General features: G+C 44.1%; 2 protein-coding genes across 5 annotated transcripts in view; both read left to right on the top strand.

Moving 5' to 3' along the window:
- Window positions 1–11,406, top strand: part of zfand6 (zinc finger, AN1-type domain 6) — a 15,974-nt gene extending 4,568 nt beyond the window's left edge. For all 4 annotated transcript variants that reach the window (XM_055913615.1, XM_055913614.1, XM_055913611.1 and 1 more), the window contains exons 2-6: window positions 2,681–2,838; window positions 3,690–3,804; window positions 5,099–5,202; window positions 10,215–10,346; window positions 10,501–11,406. In XM_055913615.1, the coding sequence (XP_055769590.1) occupies window positions 2,688–2,838; window positions 3,690–3,804; window positions 5,099–5,202; window positions 10,215–10,346; window positions 10,501–10,649 (651 nt within the window). In that variant the 5' untranslated portion in view covers window positions 2,681–2,687 and the 3' untranslated portion in view covers window positions 10,650–11,406. The remainder of the gene's footprint in view (window positions 1–2,680; window positions 2,839–3,689; window positions 3,805–5,098; window positions 5,203–10,214; window positions 10,347–10,500) is intronic.
- Window positions 11,407–11,862: 456 nt separating this feature from the next.
- On the top strand, window positions 11,863–20,334 carry LOC129845731 (fumarylacetoacetase-like; the record flags this gene model as incomplete). The annotated part of the gene is given in 8 exon segments (XM_055913610.1): window positions 11,863–12,051; window positions 12,299–12,409; window positions 14,184–14,305; window positions 14,640–14,689; window positions 15,188–15,278; window positions 18,960–19,057; window positions 19,237–19,289; window positions 20,246–20,334. Coding segments are annotated over 8 exon segments (779 nt in total), but the record flags the coding sequence as incomplete, so codon positions are not given.
- Between the last annotated feature and the right edge of the window lie 1,479 nt (window positions 20,335–21,813).

A 21,813-nucleotide genomic window follows, 5' to 3' on the forward strand; every position in this document is an offset into this window, starting at 1 on the left:
CTATGGTTTCAGGCTGTAGCAATAGAAAGAGCGTGAATCTCAGCTCACTGTTAGCATGATCTTCATTGAGTTAACCTGCTGTTGTATCGCTCGCTTTCTTTTCACCATGGTAATCTTGGTATTTCAGCCCCTCTGTGAGTGGTTGCTATCCACCCTGATTAAAGACAGTCCCTGAGATTACCACTGGATTATTCTGTCTCTCTGTCTCGGTCTCTCTCTCTGTCAAATCACTCTGTTTATGTAAAAGATAGAATTAGGATGGTGAAGTCAAATGATGTCTTCTCCGTAATACGTTAGGAGCCCAGTACGATGCTGACGGCACTTTGGCGTCACACGTCCACGCTCTCTTAAACTTGTTATGCTTTCTGTATATTTTCCTATGCATTCTCAGGGTAGTGAAGCAGCCCTCCCTATCCTGTCTCCCATGGAGGAAATGGCAGTGTACTAAACCATACACCAGATGTCCAACCCAGCAGATGCACCATTACATCACTACTACCCAGATCAGTGTTACCATATCCAGGCTTAGTTTAGACTACGTCCCAAATGGCACCCTATTCCCTATATTTGGGCTCCCGAGTGGTGCAGCGGTCTAAGGCACTGCATCTCGGTGCTAGAGGCGTCACTACCGACACTCTGATTTGATTCCAGGCTGTATCACAACCGGCAGTGATTGGAAGTCCCATAGGGCGGCAACAATTGGTCCAGCGTTGCCCGGGTTTGGTCGGTGTAGGCCATCATTGTAAATAAGAATTTGTTTTTAACTGACTTGCCTAGTTAAATAAAGGTTAAATACATAAAAATATAGTGCACTACTTTTGAGCAGGGCCTAATATAATGTAATTTGGGATGCATCCTTATGTAGCTTATGCCACATCAGCAGAGTTTTCATTTCTGTGGCTTCTTTGATGTTTTGACATAGTAGCCTAAGTGTTACAAAGAGTGTAGGCTATCAACTTGGCTATGGAGCAGTAGCCTGTATCAAATTAGGCCTAATGCTGTTCCCCGCACAGAAAATGAGGCCGCATAGAATGTATTAGTCCCAATTATGTAGCCCAGTGCAGGGATCATCAACTAGATTCAGCAGCAGGCAGATGGTCAGGGGGCCAGAACATAATTATTGTAAACGTGCAAATTGACTGCAAGAAGCTCAAACAGTTATCATTTGACTAAAATAGTAATTTCAAACCTTGCTTACATTTGTGTATGATCACATATCTCTTTATGTGTGGAAATTCTTTGAAAAATATCTCAAATGAATTTAGAGCTGATTTGCTGGTGTTTTAGTCTTTTATGTCCCTTTTTCTTGCTCAGAAAACTTGGTGGGTGGGGGGGCAAATAAATTGAACTGCGGCCTGTCAGTTGGGGAATCCCGGCCTAGTGTATAACAAAAAAGGTGAGCTGTAAATCAACAGTTGTTAGCCTACGCCGAGGCTGTATTTGACCTGTAGTTAGTCTCTATGCTCTCTAGTCTCTCTGTCTCTAGGCTGTATTTGACCTGTAGTTAGTCTCTCTGTCTCTAGGCTGTATTTGACCTGTAGTTTAGTCTCTGTCTCTAGGCTGTATTTGACCTGTAGTTAGTCTCTATGCTCTCTAGTCTCTCTGTCTCTAGGCTGTATTTGACCTGTAGTTAGTCTCTCTGTCTCTAGGCTGAATTTGACCTGTAGTTAGTCTCTCTGTCTCTAGGCTGTATTTGACCTGTAGTTAGTCTCTATGCTCTCTAGTCTTTAGGCTGTATTTGACCTGTAGTTACACTCTGCTCTCTAGTCTCTCTGTCTCTAGGCTGTATTTGACCTGTAGTTAGTCTCTCTGCTCTCTAGTCTTAGTCTTTAGGTCACCCATATCCAGTTGTACTGGTGACATAAGCAGCCTCATTCCCTACCCCTCTTCTTACCCTCAGTCTGTGTCAGCCTGTCACTAGTTATACAGGAGACTGAGTGTGAGGCTTAGGTTTCTCGTCTGATTTTTAATACAGCACATTTTAACTCTGCGCTTAGGCTATATGTTGTTTTGACTGCCTTACAAGGGCAGGCTGGCCCAGAGAAACAGAAGTGAGAGTTACACCATACACACTCAGCAGTCGGTCGGTCAGAGATTGGGCGTGACCAAAGACACAGATTAGTAGTAGCTACTTTTATCTTCCACTTTCAGCAATTAACCTACATAGCTCTCATGTGTTAATATCAGATAACCTAAGTACCAGTGATTATACATTTTCAGTGCTTAGGTCATTGTGTTGCCATAGAATGCTCAGGCATTGTGATGCAACAAACAACTTCTAGAACTTGTGAGTCCAAGTCTAGGGAATTGTGACCAACTTGTTTTGGTTTACACCACTTTCAATGCTACAGCCGGCTGTCTTCTAATCTCTAGCCAATCTTCCTTCCTTCCGGTCCTGTGTGTCTCAGTTGGTAAGTGTATGGCACTAGCAACACCACAGGTGTGTGTTCAATTACCACAAGGATCACATACTTATTCTAAAAGTCACCTTGGATAAAAGTGTGTGCTAAGTGGTATAGCCTTTTGCAACAGCACACTGGGCATCTCCGCTCTCTTTTCAAGAAACTAGCCTTTGGCTTTCACCAATACCTAAGCATGTTTTAGACCTAGGCAGCAGCCAATACTGAAATGGCGTGATAGCCATATTGACCTTTGAACTCTCCCCTCTTGACCTCCATAGGAGGGACATGGCCCAGGAGACCAACCAGAACCAAGGGCCGCTGCTCTGCACTACTGGCTGCGGTTTCTACAGCAACCCGCGAAACAATGGCATGTGTTCGATGTGCTACAAGGACTTCCTCCAGAGACAAAACAACAATGGACGAGTCAGTCCACCAGGTGAGTAGGAAAGAAATTCCACAGAGCTTTTTAGTATCTTATTGATGATCATTTAGTTAATCAATCAAAAAAGACCTGTTAGACCGAAATATTGACACTGACCCTTTTGACTGAGTGAGCACAATTGCTGGTGTTTGGGACTTACTATTTCACAATCAAGTCAGTTTACAAAAAACAACTGAAGTTTGTCTGAAAGACTAATGATAGCGACAGTAACACCAGACAGTGACTAACTTTAGATAGTGTCTCGTTTGAGTGAGTGACTTGCCACAGATTATCCATTATATTGAGCAGATACCCAATTAAAAGAAATGTCTTAAAAATGGAAGGCAGTCGGGAGGAGGCAAGATCAAGTTGGCCCATTCTAGCCAATGAGAGGGCAGATGCCTGTATGAACAACAAGCACAACTCCAATATAATGTATTTTTTTCTCTAAGTTTCCGGGATGTCAGTACACTCGTAACAACCTAAGCATTATAAAATCTATATTCAATCAAATAAGCCATTACATTTTATGTTAATCAAATTCTACAAGGGGCAAAAAACGCACACCTATTTAGGAGAGGTGCTGGCTGGCAGAGTAGAACACTTGAAACATTTAGGAGGATCCAATAATTTAATAACGTAATATCCAACGTTTCAACAGACAAGCTGTCTTCATCAGGGTAAGATTCTATCAAATTCTACACTCATTGACCTACATACAAAAACTCCTTGCTTGGTGAGTGAAAAATTAAATAAAAACAGCACCTGCTGGAGAAGACAGATTTTGGGCCCAGTTGTCCCTCTCGCTTTGCCTCTTCCTCTCTGTTTTGGGACTGCTCTGATTGAAACGTGTGTTGTCATTGCAGTGTCGTCCTCGGCGGCGGTTAGCAGCCTGGGGGAGTCCCTCCTAGCCCAGTGCTCAGAGAGCAGTACTGTAGACGTGCCGTCAGCCACGACCCACACAGACACCAGGATGAACAGGTACAGTAGGTATAGAGCTGCTCTTCTCTGAAACACGCTATAAGCATGATCACACCACCATGTCTACAGTGTAGCTGCCAAGCCAGCCATGCAACATACAGTATAGGATACACAGGCCATGTGGAAATGAATGTAATAACGTAGCCTATGTGAAACGTAGGTACACTAGACATACATAGCCCTTTCTATAAAGACATAGTTATTACTGTACGTACGCAATGCCCAAAAAAACACATCATGGCAATCCTGCATACTTGCACACCAGTTTTTAATTGTGGGGCTGCACATGTCTGAGTATTTTTGCTACACAACTAAGTAGAATCATTTTGCGTCGCTATTTGTAGTTCTTGCATTGCTTACTACGTACGGTCAAGGCTAGTATTACTGTGGATTCCCAGGGTTTAATATTATTTTAAACCTGGATCATTTATTTCCTGTTACAAAATTCAAAGATATTGTGTCATTTTAAATGAGTGTGTCAATCATTAAGTGGTTTCTCTGCGGAAGGGAAGGTTATTTTTGCACCATGGTCTTCCTGTACCCCATTGAAGTACAGTACAAGGAAGTCAATCCTCTATAGTTCTGTCTGAATAGTGTGATGTCATCTCCCTGGACGCTTCTGTCTCTTCTATGAGACAGATTCCACTTGCCATGTCCGTTTCCCAGTGTGCGCGTTAAAGACACGAGACCTTCTGTGGTTATCTAATGAGCTCTGTCTTTGTCTCTCTGTACCATACCTAGCCCTGCCGAAATCTACAGGGACACTGTTTTCTCAAACCCACAGGAAATGATTTGAAATAAAAACATCACTGTATAGAATTGAGTTCTGCTCATTTCTCTACGGTCGTTATGGTTTTATCCATTTTTAATACTTTCTATTGCTTCAACATTGAAAGCTTGTAGCTCTATCTATAACCACACAGAGACCCTATTATGAAGCCACAGTGGACAGCTGCCACTAACTAAGTCTTTCTGGATAAGAGTGTCTGCTAAATGACTCAAATGTGAATGCCAATCATTCTGACTGTCTGACAGTGAGGTGGGCTTTAGTGGTGAAATGCTTTGTAATATGATTGCCATAGTTGATGACAATGAGCCGCATGTCATTGGATTTTACAGTCAGCTTTCTTCCTTCAGTGCATTTTCAGAAAAATCCTGAATAGGATTAAATTGAAGTCTTCAAGTGTATCATTTTCATAATACTGTATATAGCTAGTCTAGTCTTCTAATCTAGACTACCAACTGATGGATCATGCTTTAGACTAATTGAACACTTACATTTTTTTCTTCCCAGGGTTGTATCTAGCCAGTCACTTTTAACGACAGCACCAGCTACTCATTCAGAAGAGGAGAGTACAGCCACCTCTGAAGAAGACCTGAAAACAGAAGAGATACAGGGTGTGTATTACCAGTGCGTTTCACACAAACCTTTTCTCATAGGGACGAGTCAATCCTCATTTGAGATCTGCGCGTGTAACTCACATTTCTGTGCTAGATGTCATTGAATTGAATGCACAATTTACATGTCTTCTCATTGACATCAATGCATGGTGTACATAAAAGACTTGAGTTATGCAGGCGACTCAAGTTAGGATTCAGACAATAGTGCTGTTGCTTTGCTACCCTCTCATGTTCCTGTGAATAGCCTGAGGTCTCACACACACACACACACACACACACACACACACGCACACACCAAATGTGGGTTCACTACCATGGGAACCCTTCACCTCATACTCTCTTGCAGTCAATCTCAGTCCGTGGGGTGGTTTTACACACACACACACATTGTTGTCCCATCTCTATTTGCTTAGAGATTGGTAGTAGAGAAAGCCCAAAGTTCAGCCTAGGGATTTCAGGAAGGATTTCAGACACAATCCTCTCCTGCTGGATTACAGTTACACTGGTTCTCTAGTGTTTCTGTCTACCCTCTTCTAGAACAGTTACACTGGTTCTCTAGTGTTTCTGTCTACCCTCTTCTAGAACAGTTACACTGGTTCTCTAGTGTTTCTGTCTACCCTCTTCTAGAACAGTTACACTGGTTCTCTAGTGTTTCTGTCTACCCTCTTCTAGAACAGTTACACTGGTTCTCTAGTGTTTCTGTCTACCCTCTTCTAGAACAGTTACACTGGTTCTCTAGTGTTTCTGTCTACCCTCTTCTAGAACAGTTACACTGGTTCTCTAGTGTTTCTGTCTACCCTCTTCTAGAACAGTTACACTGGTTATCTAGTGTTTCTGTCTACCCTCTTCTAGAACAGTTACACTGGTTCTCTAGTGTTTCTGTCTACCCTCTTCTAGAACAGTTACACTGGTTCTCTAGTGTTTCTGTCTACCCTCTTCTAGAACAGTTACACTGGTTCTCTAGTGTTTCTGTCTACCCTCTTCTAGAACAGTTACACTGGTTCTCTAGTGTTTCTGTCTACCCTCTTCTAGAACAGTTACACTGGTTCTCTAGTGTTTCTGTCTACCCTCTTCTAGAACAGTTACACTGGTTCTCTAGTGTTTCTGTCTACCCTCTTCTAGAACAGTTACACTGGTTCTCTAGTGTTTCTGTCTACCCTCTTCTAGAACAGTTACACTGGTTCTCTAGTGTTTCTGTCTACCCTCTTCTAGAACAGTTACACTGGTTCTCTAGTGTTTCTGTCTACCCTCTTCTAGAACAGTTACACTGGTTCTCTAGTGTTTCTGTCTACCCTCTTCTAGAACAGTTACACTGGTTCTCTAGTGTTTCTGTCTACCCTCTTCTAGAACAGTTACACTGGTTCTCTAGTGTTTCTGTCTACCCTCTTCTAGAACAGTTACACTGGTTCTCTAGTGTTTCTGTCTACCCTCTTCTAGAACAGTTACACTGGTTCTCTAGTGTTTCTGTCTACCCTCTTCTAGAACAGTTACACTGGTTCTCTAGTGTTTCTGTCTACCCTCTTCTAGAACAGTTCAAATCTAATTTTATTTGTCACATACACATGGTTAGCAGATGTTAATGCGAGTGTAGCGAAATGCTTGTGCTTCTAGTTCCGACAATGCAGTAATAATCAACGAGTAATCTAACCTAACAATTTCACAACAACTACCTTATACACACAAGTGTAAAGGAATGAAAAAGAATATGTACATAAAAAAAATAAATGAATGAGTGATGGCCGAATGGCATATGCAAGATGCAGTAGGTGGTTTAGAGTACAGTATATACATATGAGATGAGTAATGTAGGGTATGTAAACATTATTTAAAGTGGCTCGTGATACATTTATTACATACATTTTTCCATTATTAAAGTGGCTGGAGTTGAGTCAGTATGTTGGCACCAGCCACTCAATGTTAGTGATGACTGTAACAGTCTGATGGCCTTGAGATAGAAGCTGTTTTTCAGTCTCTCGGTCCCTGCTTTGATGCACCTGTACTGACCTCGCCTTCTGGATGATAGCGGGGTGAACAGGCAGTGGCTCGGGTGGTTGTTGTCCTTGATGATCTTTATGGCCTTCCTGTGACATCGGGTGCTGTAGGTGTCCTGGAGGGCAGGTAGTTTGCCCCCGGTGATGCGTTGTGCAGACCTCAATACCCTCTGAAGAGCCTTCCGCTTGTGGGCGGAGCAGTTGCCGTACCAGGCGGTGATACAGCCCAACAGGATGCTCTCGATTGTGCACCTGTAAAAGTTTGAGTTTGAGTGAATTTCTTCAGCCTCCTGAGGTTGAAGAGGCGCTGCTGCGTCTTCTTCACCACGCTGTCTGTGTGGGTGGACCATTTCAGTTTGTCCGTGATGTGTACGCCAAGGAACTTAAAATGGTCTACCCTCTCCACTACTGTCCCGTCAATGTGGATAGGGGGGTGCTCCCTCTGCTGTTTCCTGAAGTCCACAATCATCTCCTTTGTTTGGGCCCTCACCTCCTCCTTGTAGGCCGTCTTGTCGTTGTTGGTAATCAAGCCTACCACTGTAGTGTCGTCTGCAAACTTGATGATTGAGTTGGAGGATTGCATGGCCACGCAGTCGTGGGTGAACAGGGAGTACAGGAGAGGGCTGAGAACACACTTGTGGGGCCCCAGTGTTGAGGATCAGCGGGGTGGAGATGTTACCTACCCTCACCACCTGGGGGCGGCCCGTCAGGAAGTCCAGGACCCAGTTGCACAGGGCGGGGTCGAGACCCAGGGTCTCAAGCATGATGACGAGTTTGGAGGGTACTATGGTGTTAAATGCTGAGCTGTAGTCGATGAACAGCATTCTCACATAGGTATTCCTCTTGTCCAGATGGGTTAGGGCAGTGTGCAGTGTGATTGCGTCGTCTGTGGCCCTGTTGGGGCGGTAAGCAAATTGGAGTGTCTCTGATAGTATGAGTGAGGTATTTCACCAGAACAGCCTCCTTGCATGAGCGGGGAAGATGTGGCTTATTCTTGAATGACTCAGAGACGTTGCGTTGGGCTCTTTATAGGGTAGGAGGGACACCCTTTCCCGACGTCCAGCCAATCATGGCTGGCGTAATGTAGTAAGGTTTCTGACGAATACACTGTATCCCATAGTGAAATACCTCATTCATACTATCAGAGAACCGGGGTTACAGTCATAACCTATAGTTCTCTAGTGTTTCTGGCTTCTAGAACAGTTACAGTACATACACCCTATTCAACATTTATTAAATAGGAACAGTGTTAGAAGGGTAGAAAATACCCCAAAGTGTTAAGCTTTTAGTCTTGAATTACAAACCAGTCGCTAAAGTTTGTGTGTGTGCCTAAGTGGGTGTCTGTGTGTGTGTATGTCTGTGTGTACGTCTCTGTGTGTGTCTGTGTGCAGAGCGATCACCATGTAGCGCAGCTGTAGAAAGTGAACAGCAGGAGCCCAGCACAGCAGGTAGCTCAGGGACTTGCCCTGATAGACAGGACAGTCAGCCAGTGAGAAGCCAGGATAGCCAGGACAGAAAGTCAGTCAGAAGGCCTGCCCCAGAGGACAGCTCTCGCAAGAGGAAGCTAGAGGAGCCAGATGGAGAGAAGGGTGAGTGAGGATAATCACGACAGATGGCACCCTATTCCCTATGTGTAGTGCACTATTTTTGACCATGGCCTATGGGGATCTGGTCTAAAGTAGTGCACTACTGTCTATATAGGGAATAGGGTGCCTTTTTGGGACGCACACAGACAGAACAGACGGCTGTCAATGGTTGTTATAATGGCTTATAAGCTTTTAGAGGGTGGATTGAGTGAGTTCTAGAGAGCGGTGAGTCTGAGAACAGCTGCTAGCTGCTTCCCCTGTACCAAGGGTGGCCAACACCTGGGTCGTATTCAGGTGCACATCGTAGCAAAATGTTTTGCAATGGAAAACAAAAACAAGCGTTTCTTATTGGACAAGTTCAGGTACTCCCCGTTTCGGTACATTTCCTTCCGTTTGGTTTCTTCTTAATCCCAATGGCTACCTTTCCTTATCTCCTTTCCTCCACGACCACTGATCTTCCATGTCACGATGCGTGAAAGGGTATTTTAGAAACCTCATCCAGTACTATTCAAAGGTAATGAAGAAAGGATGCTGTTTGAGAGGACTGGGACACAGTCCCAATCTTCAGGCCCCTTCTAAAAATCATCCCTTCATATCCATATGGTCAAGACTGTACAATATGGGGTTTGTATAAACTTAAAAAGGACACGTGTATATAAAAATGTTTACTTTGTTAATAGGAGGAAAAAATATCAAGAAACGAACAATAAAGGAACTGGTTAGTACTTTAACACTTCATTCTTACAGTTGAATGCTTACTGTGTGAATACGTTTACCCAAAGGCAAGTACTGGCACCATGCAATAACCCAGTCACTTCTGTTGTGTTGTGACTTCTCTTCACCATGACAGGGAAAGGGCGCTGGCTTTGTGCCAGATAAGCTAAGCTTTTCTACCCATTATGTTCAAAAGTGAATCTAACCAAAGAAAAGCAAATGCGTTGTAAAAATGTCAGCATAATGTTCCGGCTGTTTTCTATTTCTTACTGAAAATATGTTACGTGACAACAAGCGTACTAGGCTTCCGCTTCGATCACACTGACAGCATCCTTACACAAAATAGTATGCACCATCTGGATATGTATGCTCCGAATGTTCAACATTCACCTTCTGCTACCATTTCTGCCATGTCGTCTACGCAGACAGTTTGACACCGATAAATCCAAGGTATGCACCACACCGAACGCACTGCAACTGCCTCTGCAACGCAATGCTGCAAGGCAAACGCAGCGTTTTCATTGGAAATGAATGTAATTCTGGTGTACCAAAATGCAATGACGCTGTCGGTGTGATGGAAGCGTTAGTCTATAGCACAGTGAAATGTAGTGCCGTCACCTGAAAAGCATGGGTATTGGGTATTCCTTTAAAGCTGCAGTAGTATTGCTGAGCTGAGAAGGCGAGACTGTAATGTTGTTGTTCTGTGTGATCCATCCAGTGTCTGTATCGGTATCCGAGGACACGGACCAGGCCTCGGTAGACGGACAGGACAAACCCTCGGACTCAGATGAACCCAAAGCCGCCAAGAAGAATCGCTGCTTCTCCTGCCGCAAGAAAGTCGGCCTCACGGGTATGGTTCTGACACATTCTCCTGTTGGCTTAGTGCAATAGTTCCCATTTTCTTTGTCTGTCTGTATGCACTTGCAATCCTGGAGATACATTTGGCGGTCAGGCATTTTCTTTCTTTTTTTTTTACCTTCCAACTCTTCCGTCTGTGTACCCAGGCTTCGACTGCCGGTGCGGCAACGTGTTCTGCAGCATGCACCGGTACTCAGACGTCCACAACTGCACTTTCAACTACAAGGCCGACGCAGCGGAGAAGATCAGGAAAGCGAACCCTGTCTGCGTCGGGGAGAAGATACAGAAGATCTGAAAACGGGTTTGCCGCGAATTGATGTCCACCCGGAAGCCTGCGGTTTTAGATGAACCATCGACCACCTTTTCGTTTCTCCGTTTCCTCTTTTGATTTGAAGTTGTTTATGTGAGCAACGCTCCGTTCCCATCGGACCCTTTAAAATCATGCATGCCAGCTGCAACAAAAAAAATCTTTGTAAATGTATTTTTACTTAACCTGTTTCCTTTTGTAGTTTTAATTATTTTATCCCTTAAATGTTGTGGTTTATGAAAAATCTGAAGATTTAAACAGTTACAATATTTAGAGTGATTAATTGGGCTTTAATTACTTTGTTGGGTACTACTGGAAAGGCTGTGCTTTTCTGGTGTTAAAAAAAAATACAAAAAACAAGCATGTTAAAAAGCATCAAGGATCTTTCCATTCGTCCTTTTGGACTGTATGTAGCCTGACAAAGACGACCGGACAGATTGTGTTTTACATTATCAGCCTGAGAGCAGAAACAAGCATTGCGTCGTTGCTCCCAGACCTCTTTGTATAATTCAGTCATTTTAAAGACTGTGTGTGATCTGCTGTGTAAAAGAGTATGTTTTATGTTTATCATATGATTATGAATAGCCTGTATGCATGTTTCCGGTTGTGCGTTTGAGGAGGATTATAAAGTTCATTTATGGGTGCACAGTATGACCTGAATCTATTGTTCTGTATTTATGTTAGTTTATTCACTGTCTTAACTTTGATCTGAATAAAGCTCTAACACATTTTAGAAAATTTGAAACGGTTATGCATTTGGTACAATTTTCTCAGAAACCAAATTAAGGTCCAGAAAGTGGTTTTGGATGTTAATGAGTACTGTCATATAATGCCTTTACACAGGCAGCCCAATTCTGGTTATTTATGTATTACTCATTTGCATTTTGACCAGTCAGATCAGCTCTGAAAAATACGACAAAAGATTTTATGATTGATCAAAATACCAATTAGTGGGGAAAAGATCAGAATTGTGCTGCCTGTGTAAACGCAGCTTATTAACAGTCTACTTCATTGATATCACAAAATAACGTCACTCGCAACTTTTTTAATAGGGTAATATTTATCACATCCCAACCAATAAAGGGTAATCAGTTCTAGACCGCATCATTTTTGCTGAGTCATTTTCAACCCGTTTTGGGGTTATTAACAGTTCTTGAAAAAGGGTGGATATAAGAGAGCGTTTTCTATTGGTCGTTGGTTCATTCTGTGGGAGGCGGTCTGTCCTATGGCTGCGGTCAACATCTGGAAGAAGTTACTCACGCTGCTGCTTACCTTGGAGAGTATACCGGAGTACAACTGCAATTTCAAAATGTCTTTTGTAAAAATTGACGAAAAGTCCGACTTCTCCTATCACAATTTACCGTATGGCGTGTTCTCGACACCGGATAATGTGAGTATAACGATAAATGTGTTGTACTTTTAGTTGGATCGGTTTTCCTACACCGTCTCCTGTGCCATAAAACTAGGGCATGTAAATTGATTTTCTTGGGATACAATGTTACAAACCACTGTGGAAACGTGAAGTTCTCTTGGATGAAACATTGTAGTTTACAAAGTAACGTTAGCTTCTCCAATATCGTTCCATTTTGGTATTTCATTCCTGTTTACTGTTTTCACATGTCTCGTGTCACTCTCAGTCCAGGCACCGGATTGGGGTTGCTATTGGAGATCAGATTCTGGATTTGAGCGTTATAAAGTCACTCTTCAGAGGTCCTGTGCTCTCCAATCACCAGGATGTGTTTGACCAGGTAAGGCCATCAAAATGTATAATGCTCCTCAATGCCTCGTATTGATGGTTGATATTTCTTATCGGTACTGATGGCAATATTATGCTTTCACCTGGTAATGTAACATGGCACGTTTACTATGTATCGCCACTAGTTTACTTATAGCTACGTGTCTACCTTATGTAGCCAATAGTGCAGTATGCTAGGAGGGTAGGCCTATTCAATGGCCACGATGCCCTGCTTTTCTTCCTTGAGAAAATCCATACCAGTGTCATAATCGAGTCATCAACTAGGATGTATGCTTCATATATTGTGGACTTTACAGTACATTAAATCTACAAGCTAGTAGTGTGAATTGGTTTGGAGTGTAACCTCTCGCCCTCTGCCTATGAATGGGTCCCTAATACCACTATTGTCTGGAGGCCTTGTGTGCTGCTGTCTCCCAACTGTCTCCCCCCTTCAGCTGGCTGCTGCTCTGACATAACAGGATCGGTTAAAGCACAATGGTGAATTCCTACTGGGAATTGGCTTTCGCCTGTCCAGTTCTGTCACATTAGTGCTGATAGTGGAATGAGACAAGGAGAGAAAGGCTCATCATGGTGTTGAAATCACACGAGGCATCAACAGGAAATTAAAGAATAAGAAGAATATATTCTGTCATGATTTCACTCCTTGAATTCAATCTTAAATGCACAGGTTCCCCCAAGGATATTTTCACTCCTGGAACCCGGTTCCCCCCATTTCCACCCCTGGGGGCGTCAATGAAGGGACCTGCTTGCATGAGTGAGAGCCGCCCCCAAACCAACGTCAAAACAAATTGGACTTGCATTCAACTTACAAACCTGCCTGTTTCCTCTGGAAGCTTCTTCCTTTTAGGTTGTTTTTCCTTGCCGCTGTGCTGTTACCTGTCCCAGACCTGTTGTTTTTCCTTGCCGCTGTGCTGTTACCTGTCCCAGACCTGTTGTTTTTCCTTGCCGCTGTGCTGTTACCTGTCCCAGACCTGTTGTTTTTCCTTGCCGCTGTGCTGTTACCTGTCCCAGACCTGTTGTTTTTCCTTGCCGCTGTGCTGTTACCTGTCCCAGACCTGTTGTTTTTCCTTGCCGCTGTGCTGTTACCTGTCCCAGACCTGTTGTTTTTCCTTGCCGCTGTGCTGTTACCTGTCCCAGACCTGTTGTTTTTCCTTGCCGCTGTGCTGTTACCTGTCCCAGACCTGTTGTTTTTCCTTGCCGCTGTGCTGTTACCTGTCCCAGACCTGTTGTTTTTCCTTGCCGCTGTGCTGTTACCTGTCCCAGACCTGTTGTTTTTCCTTGCCGCTGTGCTGTTACCTGTCCCAGACCTGTTGTTTTTCAACTCTTAATGATCGGCTATGAAAAGCCAACTGAAAATTATTTATGATTATTATTTGACCATGCTTGTCACTTTTTTGAACATCTTGGCATAGTTCTGTTATAATCTCCACCCGGCACAGCCAGAAGAGGACTGGCCACCCCTCATAGCCTGGTTCCTCTCTAGGTTTCTTCCTAGGTTTTGGCCTTTCTAGGGAGTTTTTCCTAGCCACCGTGCTTCTACACCTGCATTACTAGCTGTTTGGGGTTTTAGGCTGGGTTTCTGTACAGCACTTCGAGATATTAGCTGATGTACGAAGGGCTATATAAAATAAACTTGATTGATTGATTGATTACTTGCTCCTTGGGGGTCCAGGCTGGGTACTTGTTATGAGGGCTATATACAGTATCAAATAATACTTTAGATTTTTATGCGTTTCCTCCATCATATGTTCCAACCTCTCGACTAGCCGACCCTGAATGCCTTCATGGGTCTGGGGTACGAGGCATGGAGGGAGGCCAGGAGGAGTCTACAGCAGCTGCTGTCTGCCAACGAGACCACGCTCAGAGACGACGTCAGCCTCAGGAGCAGGTCAGCCTCCAGCACTTCTGTAGCACTTTTTTACATTTATTTATTGGATTTTGCCATATGTAAGAAGCACTTCTATATTCTATAGCACTTCTATATTCAATAACACTTCTAGAATTTATAGCACTTCTATAGTACTTCTATAACACTTCAACAGTTTGGCAAATTAGGATCATGTCAAATATATTGAATTAATGTATTAATTGTTTAGGATATGTTTTTTTGGCCGCAATCAAAATCATATTATTTTCTTGTATTCCCTTATCCTTTTATTTTCTATCATGGTTTGTAGCATGTTTACGTTTCTATAATGTCTGTGTGTGTTTATATGTCTCAGGGCGTTTTTCCATCAGAGTTCAGCCATGATGCATCTGCCTGCTGATATAGGTGAGTTGTTCAACAGTAGGACAGGAGGCAAGGAGAGGAAGCCACTTTAGACTATTGACATGCACCCCATATTTCACTCCTCCTGTCTCTTCACCGAACTTGATGTATCCTACAATTGTCCCTAAGCATAGATCTAGGATCAGATTACGGCTATGCCATTGCTAACTTTAACTCTTAGGGGTATTAAACAAAATCTGACCCTGTATCAGATGAGAGGGTCATCCAATGTGTTTGAGAAGGAAGCGAGGAGAGAGGACGCAAGTCAAGACAATGCAATTGAGGTGTTTGTATGATGCTTGAACAAGAGGGGGCGCTGTTAACCAATATAAATGTACTAGTGATTGAGAGATTTGTTTGCTATCTAAATGTTGATATAAAAAAGGTTCTGAAGGCTGATCATTGGTTCACTGTACATATTTAACAGTGTCACTTAATTGCCCTCTTTCTCTCTCTCCATCACACACACAAACATGCATCTATATATAACCACACACACAGGTGACTACACTGACTTCTACTCATCCAGGGACCATGCCACCAATGTTGGCATTATGTTCCGAGGGAAGGAGAATGCTCTGATGCCCAACTGGTATGATATAACAACCAACACTTCAACTGTGTCCCAAATGGCATCCTATTCCCTTTATAGTGCACAACATTTTTATTTTTTAACCTTTATTTAACTAGGCAAGTCAGTTAAGAACAAATTCTTATTTACATAACGTCCAACCCCGGCCAAACCCTAATGACGCTGTGACAATTGTGCGCCGCCCTATGGGAATCCCAATCACGGACGGTTGTGATATAGCCTGGAATCGAACCAGGGTCTGTAGTGATGCCTCTAGCACTGAGATGCAGTGCCTTAAACTGCTGCGCCACTCGGGCCAAATAGCTCTTGTCAAAAGTAGTAAACTACAAAGGGAATAGGGTTCCATTTGGGAAGCAGACGTTTGTCTGTTCCACAACTACACTGAGTGGACAAAACATTAAGAACATCTGCTCTTTCCATGACATGGACTATCCAGGTGAAAGATATGATCCCTTATTGATGTCACTTGTTAAATCCACTTCAATCAGTGTAGATGAAGGGGAGGAGACAGGTTAAATAATAATTTAATTATTGAGACAATTGCAACATGGATAGTGTATGTGTGCCGTTCAGAGGGTGAATGGACAAGACAAAAGATTGAAGTGCATTTGAACGGGTTATGGTTGTAGGTGCCAGGCGTACTGGTTTTTGTCGTGAACTGCAAGGCTGCTGGGTTTTTCACACTCAACAGTTTTCTGTGTGTTTCAAGACCACACAAAGGACATCCAGCCAACTTGACACAACTGTAGGAAGCATTGGAGTCAACATTGGACAGCATCCCTGTGGAACACTTTTGACATCTTGTAGTCCATGCTCCAACGAATTGAGGAGGGGGGTTGCAACTCAATATTAGAAAGGTGTTCTTAATGTTTTGGTCACTCAGTGTATATCTTTGTTTTTCATTCCCCACTTACTAAATAAACCATATTATTAGATAGACAGAGGTAGACAGAGTAACTCACTAATTAACCATATTATTAGATGTAGACAGATTATCTCAATAACTAACCATATTATTAGATGTAGACAGATTATCTCACTAACTAACCATATTATTAGATGTAGACAGATTATCTCAATAACTAACCATATTATTAGATGTAGACAGATTATCTCACTAATTAACCATATTATTAGATGTAGACAGAGTAACTCACTAATTAACCATATTATTAGATGTAAACAGAGTAACTCACTAATTAACCATATTATTAGATGTAGACAGAGTAACTCACTGTAACTCACTGAGAGAGAAAAATAAGAAAAGAGAAAGGATGAAATAAGAATAAAAATGAGAGAACAAGATGGAGAGGGAGAAAGAGAGAAATGTGCTAAGGCCTGGTGCTGTACTGTGAGCTATGATGTGTGAGGGACACAATTAGTTCTCTCTAATTGACTGGAGCGCTCAGGCGGTTTCAGTGCTTTCACAAACTGCACCTTCCAGTCAGTCACTAGTCTGCAGTCCAACACTGCTTCCAGTCAGTCAGTCAGTCACTAGTCTGCAGTCCAACACTGCTTCCAGTCAGTCAGTCAGTCACTAGTCTGCAGTCCAACACTGCTTCCAGTCAGTCAGTCAGTCACTAGTCTGCAGTCCAACACTGCTTCCAGTCAGTCAGTCAGTCAGTCACTAGTCTGCAGTCCAACACTGCTTCCAGTCAGTCAGTCAGTAGTCTGCAGTCCAACACTGCTTCCAGTCAGTCAGTCAGTAGTCTGCAGTCCAACACTGCTTCCAGTCAGTCAGTCAGTAGTCTGCAGTCCAACACTGCTTCCAGTCAGTCAGTAGTCTGCAGTCCAACACTGCTTCCAGTCAGTCAGTCAGTCAGTCTGCAGTCCAACACTGCACCATCCAGTCAGTCAGTCAGTCAGTCTGCAGTCCAACACTCCACCATCCTGTCAGTCAGTCAGTCAGTCAGTGAGTCTGCAGTCCAACACTGCACCATCCAGTCAGTCAGTCAGTCAGTCTGCAGTCCAACACTGCACCATCCAGTCAGTCAGTCAGTCAGTCAGTCAGTCAGTCAGTCTGCAGTCCAACACTCCACCATCCTGTCAGTCAGTCAGTCAGTCAGTCTGCAGTCCAACACTGCACCATCCAGTCAGTCAGTCAGTCAGTCAGTCTGCAGTCCAACACTCCACCATCCTGTCAGTCAGTCAGTCAGTCTGCAGTCCAACACTCCACCATCCTGTCAGTCAGTCAGTCAGTCACTAGTCTGCAGTCCAACACTCCACCATCCTGTCAGTCAGTCAGTCAGTCAGTGAGTCAGTCAGTCTGCAGTCCAACACTCCACCATCCTTCCATCCAGTCAGTCAGTCAGTCAGTCTGCAGTCCAACACTGCACCATCCAGTCAGTCAGTCAGTCAGTCAGTCAGTTTGCAGTCCAACACTCCACCATCCTTCCATCCAGTCAGTCAGTCAGTCAGTCTGCAGTCCAACACTCCACCATCCTTCCATCCAGTCAGTCAGTCAGTCTGCAGTCCAACACTGCACCATCCTTCCTTCCATCCAGTCAGTCAGTCTGCAGTCCAACACTCCACCATCCTTTCATCCAGTCAGTCTGCAGTCAGTCTGCAGTCCAACACTCCACCATCCTTCCATCCAGTCAGTCAGTCAGTCAGTCTGCAGTCCAACACTCCACCATCCTTCCATCCAGTCAGTCAGTCAGTCTGCAGTCCAACACTGCACCATCCTTCCTTCCATCCAGTCAGTCAGTCTGCAGTCCAACACTCCACCATCCTTTCATCCAGTCAGTCTGCAGTCAGTCTGCAGTCCAACACTCCACCATCCTTCCATCCAGTCAGTCAGTCAGTCAGTCTGCAGTCCAACACTCCACCATCCTTCCATCCAGTCAGTCAGTCAGTCAGTCAGTCAGTCAGTGAGTCTGCAGTCCAACACTCCACCATCCTTCCATCCAGTCAGTCAGTCAGTCAGTCTGCAGTCCAACACTCCACCATCCTTCCATCCAGTCAGTCAGTCAGTCAGTCTGCAGTCCAACACTCCACCATCCTTCCATCCAGTCAGTCAGTCAGTCAGTCTGCAGTCCAACACTCCACCATCCTTCCATCCAGTCAGTCAGTCAGTCAGTCAGTCTGCAGTCCAACACTGCACCATCCTTCAGACACCACAGCTGCTGTTCATATGGCTGTTGTCTTTGTCACGGTTGGGAACCTCTATGTAGAACCTCTCTTCTTTCTTTCTCTCTTTCCATTTTTCTTCGTTTCTTACTCTCTCTGCATCTGTATTTCTGTATTTGTACAATGCTATAAACAAAAATGGATTGATTGGTTGATTAACTGAACGAATGCCTGACTGATTGTCTAGCTGTTTGTTTGACTGGCTGGCTGGCTGACTGACTGACTGACTGACTAATTGCCTGTTTATTGGACTGGCTGGCTGAATAATTAATGGTAGCCTCAAGGTTAGAGTGTTGGGCCAGTAACCAAAAGGTTGCTGGTTCCAATCTCGGAGCTGATAAGGTGAAAACAATTGGTCGCTGTGCCCTTGAGCAAGGCACTTAACCCCAATGCCTCTAGGGGTGCTTGACAGTGGTGACCACACTCCCTGTGGCTGTCTTAGGGGGAGTTGGGATATGCAAGGAACACTTGTGTGTGACAGGACAAATATAACCCCCCCCCCCCCACCAAATGATTATTATGTTTGTTTGACTGACTGATTGTGTCCCTCAGGTTGAGGCTGCCCGTGGGGTATCATGGCAGGGCTTCTTCCATAGTGGTGTCTGGGACCCCCATACGCAGACCCTCTGGACAGATGAGACCCGACCAATGTAATGAAACACAACGCCTAGTCTGAAAATCAAAGCAGACTCTGAATTCAAAGAGAAACACACTCACACACACACACACACACACACACACACATGCACACAAAACCTCTCAGACCAGTGTCACTTTGTTTTTGTGTCCCTCACTAACGGTCTTCCTCTTCCATTGTGTTCTCTCTTAGCTAAGCCTCCTGTGTTTGGCCAGTCCAAGCAGCTGGACATTGAGCTGGAGATGGTCAGTATACACTTTATATAGCTACACTTTATTACAACCAAGGAGATTGTTCATATCAATGGCATCACAAAACAATGATCTGTCTCTCTCACTCTCTCTCTCTCTCTCTCTGCCTCTCTCGCTGGCTCTCTTTCTCTCTCCGTGTCTCTCTCTCTCTCGCTGGCTCTCTCTTCCTCTCTGTTTCTCTCTCTCTCTCTCTCTCTCTCTCTCTCTCTGGCTCTCTTTCTCTCTCTCTCTCTCTCGCTGGCTCTCTCTTCCTCTCTGTTTCTCTCTCTCTCTCTCTCTGGCTCTCTTTCTCTCTCTCTCTCGCTGGCTCTCTCTTCCTCTCTGTTTCTCTCTCTCTCTCTCTCTGGCTCTCTTTCTCTCTCTCTCTCGCTGGCTCTCTCTTCCTCTCTGTTTCTCTCTCTCTCTCTCTCTGGCTCTCTTTCTCTCTCTCTCTTGCTGGCTCTCTTTCTCTCTCTCTCTCGCTGGCTCTCTTTCTCTATGTCTCTCTCTCGCTGGCTCTCGTTCTCTCTGTTTCTCTCTCTCTCTCTCTCTGGCTCTCTTTCTCTCTCTCTCTCTCTCGCTGGCTCTCTCTTTCTCTCTCTCTCTCTCTCTCTCGCTGGCTCTCTCTCTCTCTGTCTCTCTCTCTCTCTCTCTCTCTCTCTCTCTCTCTGGCTCTCTTTCTCTCTCTCTCTCTCTCTCTCTCTCTCTCTCTCTGGCTCTCTTTCTCTCTCTCTCTCGCTGGCTCTCTCTCTGGCTCTCTTTCTCTCTCTCTTGCTGGCTCTCTTTCTCTCTCTCTCTCGCTGGCTCTCTTTCTCTATGTCTCTCTCTCGCTGGCTCTCGTTCTCTCTGTTTCTCTCTCTCTCTCTCTCTGGCTCTCTTTCTGTCTCTCTCTCTCTCTCTGGCTCTCTCTCTCTCTCTTTCTCTCTCTCTCTCTGGCTCTCTCTCTCTCGCTGGCTCTCGTTCTCTCTCAGGCATTCTTTGTAGGTGGAGGTAATCGTCTTGGTGAGCCCATTCCCATAGAGAGAGCCCACCAACACATCTTTGGCATGGTTCTAATGAACGACTGGAGTGGTAAGGCCTAACACACACACACACACTTATACACACACTCACTCGCAGACTCATGCACACACACACACACACACACACACACACTTATACACACACTCACTCGCAGACTCATGCACACACACACACACACGCACACACACACACACACTTATACACACACTCACTCACAGACTCATGCACACACACACACACACACACACACACAGTCACTAACTACACATGAGAACACTCACAAGTCACAATGACACACACACACACACACACACTTATACACACACTCACTCGCAGACTCATGCACACACACACACACACACTTACTCACTTATTTACACACTCATATATGCATACACACACACATACACACACACCTACACAGCCCACCTCACTGGAAGACAGAAATTAATAAGCACCATACAGTATTTCTTCATTTTCAAATGAATGTGTCTATCTGACTATAGCAGCCAATAGTAGAATCATTAGCCAAAAATTATACATCACTAAATGAAAAATCCTAACGTCAATAACACCAATTGAAAACATCCACTTTCCATAATAACACTAACTTAAGTTCATTAATTTAGTTCTGCATTATACATGTTGATGTAAACATTTCATATTTAAAATCACTGGGATCAGGGTAAGTTACTCAGGAAAACATGACAGGTTATTGATTATTGGTGAGGCAGAAGGATCTCAGGAGGAGTGGTTTCGACTGTAGCCTTAAGATTTCAAGATCATCTTCTCTCTTTCTGTCGCGATCTGTCTCTCTCTTTCTCCATGTTTTTTCCTCTTTCTCTCTCCTTCCTTCGTTCTCTCTCTTTAGGTTAAGCTCCCACTGTTTACTGTCTATCCTCTATTCTCCTCCTGGGAAAATGGAGGTCGAACTGTTTGCCAAATATATTTTCCAAAATTGTATGCGTTTGTGAAGTCCATAACCACTATCATTTCGTAGTTAGCTCCCTAGCTAAGGCGTCATTACGTCCAAGGTTGTTAGCTCCACCGTTGTTAGTCAACTAAGCGAGAACACTTTCTTGCCCGCACATGTTTTGATCTCAACGGTAGTAGGCATTGATGAGCCAGGAAACGCACAGTGTTTCGGTAGGTAGTTCAGTGCGCGTCGCTGCATGGATGGAACAGACATGGCAGAGAGAGCTGTTCCGCTGATACCATCAGTTATGTTAGACTGTTAAAGTTTAGTAGGCCTATGCTAATTATTCAGTTGTTGATCTGTCCTCTTGATATAGCTGTATGTCAACAGTATAATGTCATAATAGTCAGGTCACCGAAGACAACAAGGCATGTTGAATGAATGGCAGCTAGGAGTCAGACCTAACTGGAAGGATGAGGTCAGGGATGACAACAAGGCATGTTGAATGAATGGCAGCTAGGAGTCAGACCTAACTGGAAGGATGAGGTCAGGGTTGACAACAAGGCATGTTGAATGAATGGCAGCTAGGAGTCAGACCTA

The sequence above is a fragment of the Salvelinus fontinalis genome, unplaced genomic scaffold (genome assembly GCF_029448725.1).
Source record: "Salvelinus fontinalis isolate EN_2023a unplaced genomic scaffold, ASM2944872v1 scaffold_0354, whole genome shotgun sequence".
In the NCBI taxonomy this organism is placed as follows: Eukaryota; Metazoa; Chordata; class Actinopteri; order Salmoniformes; family Salmonidae; genus Salvelinus; species Salvelinus fontinalis.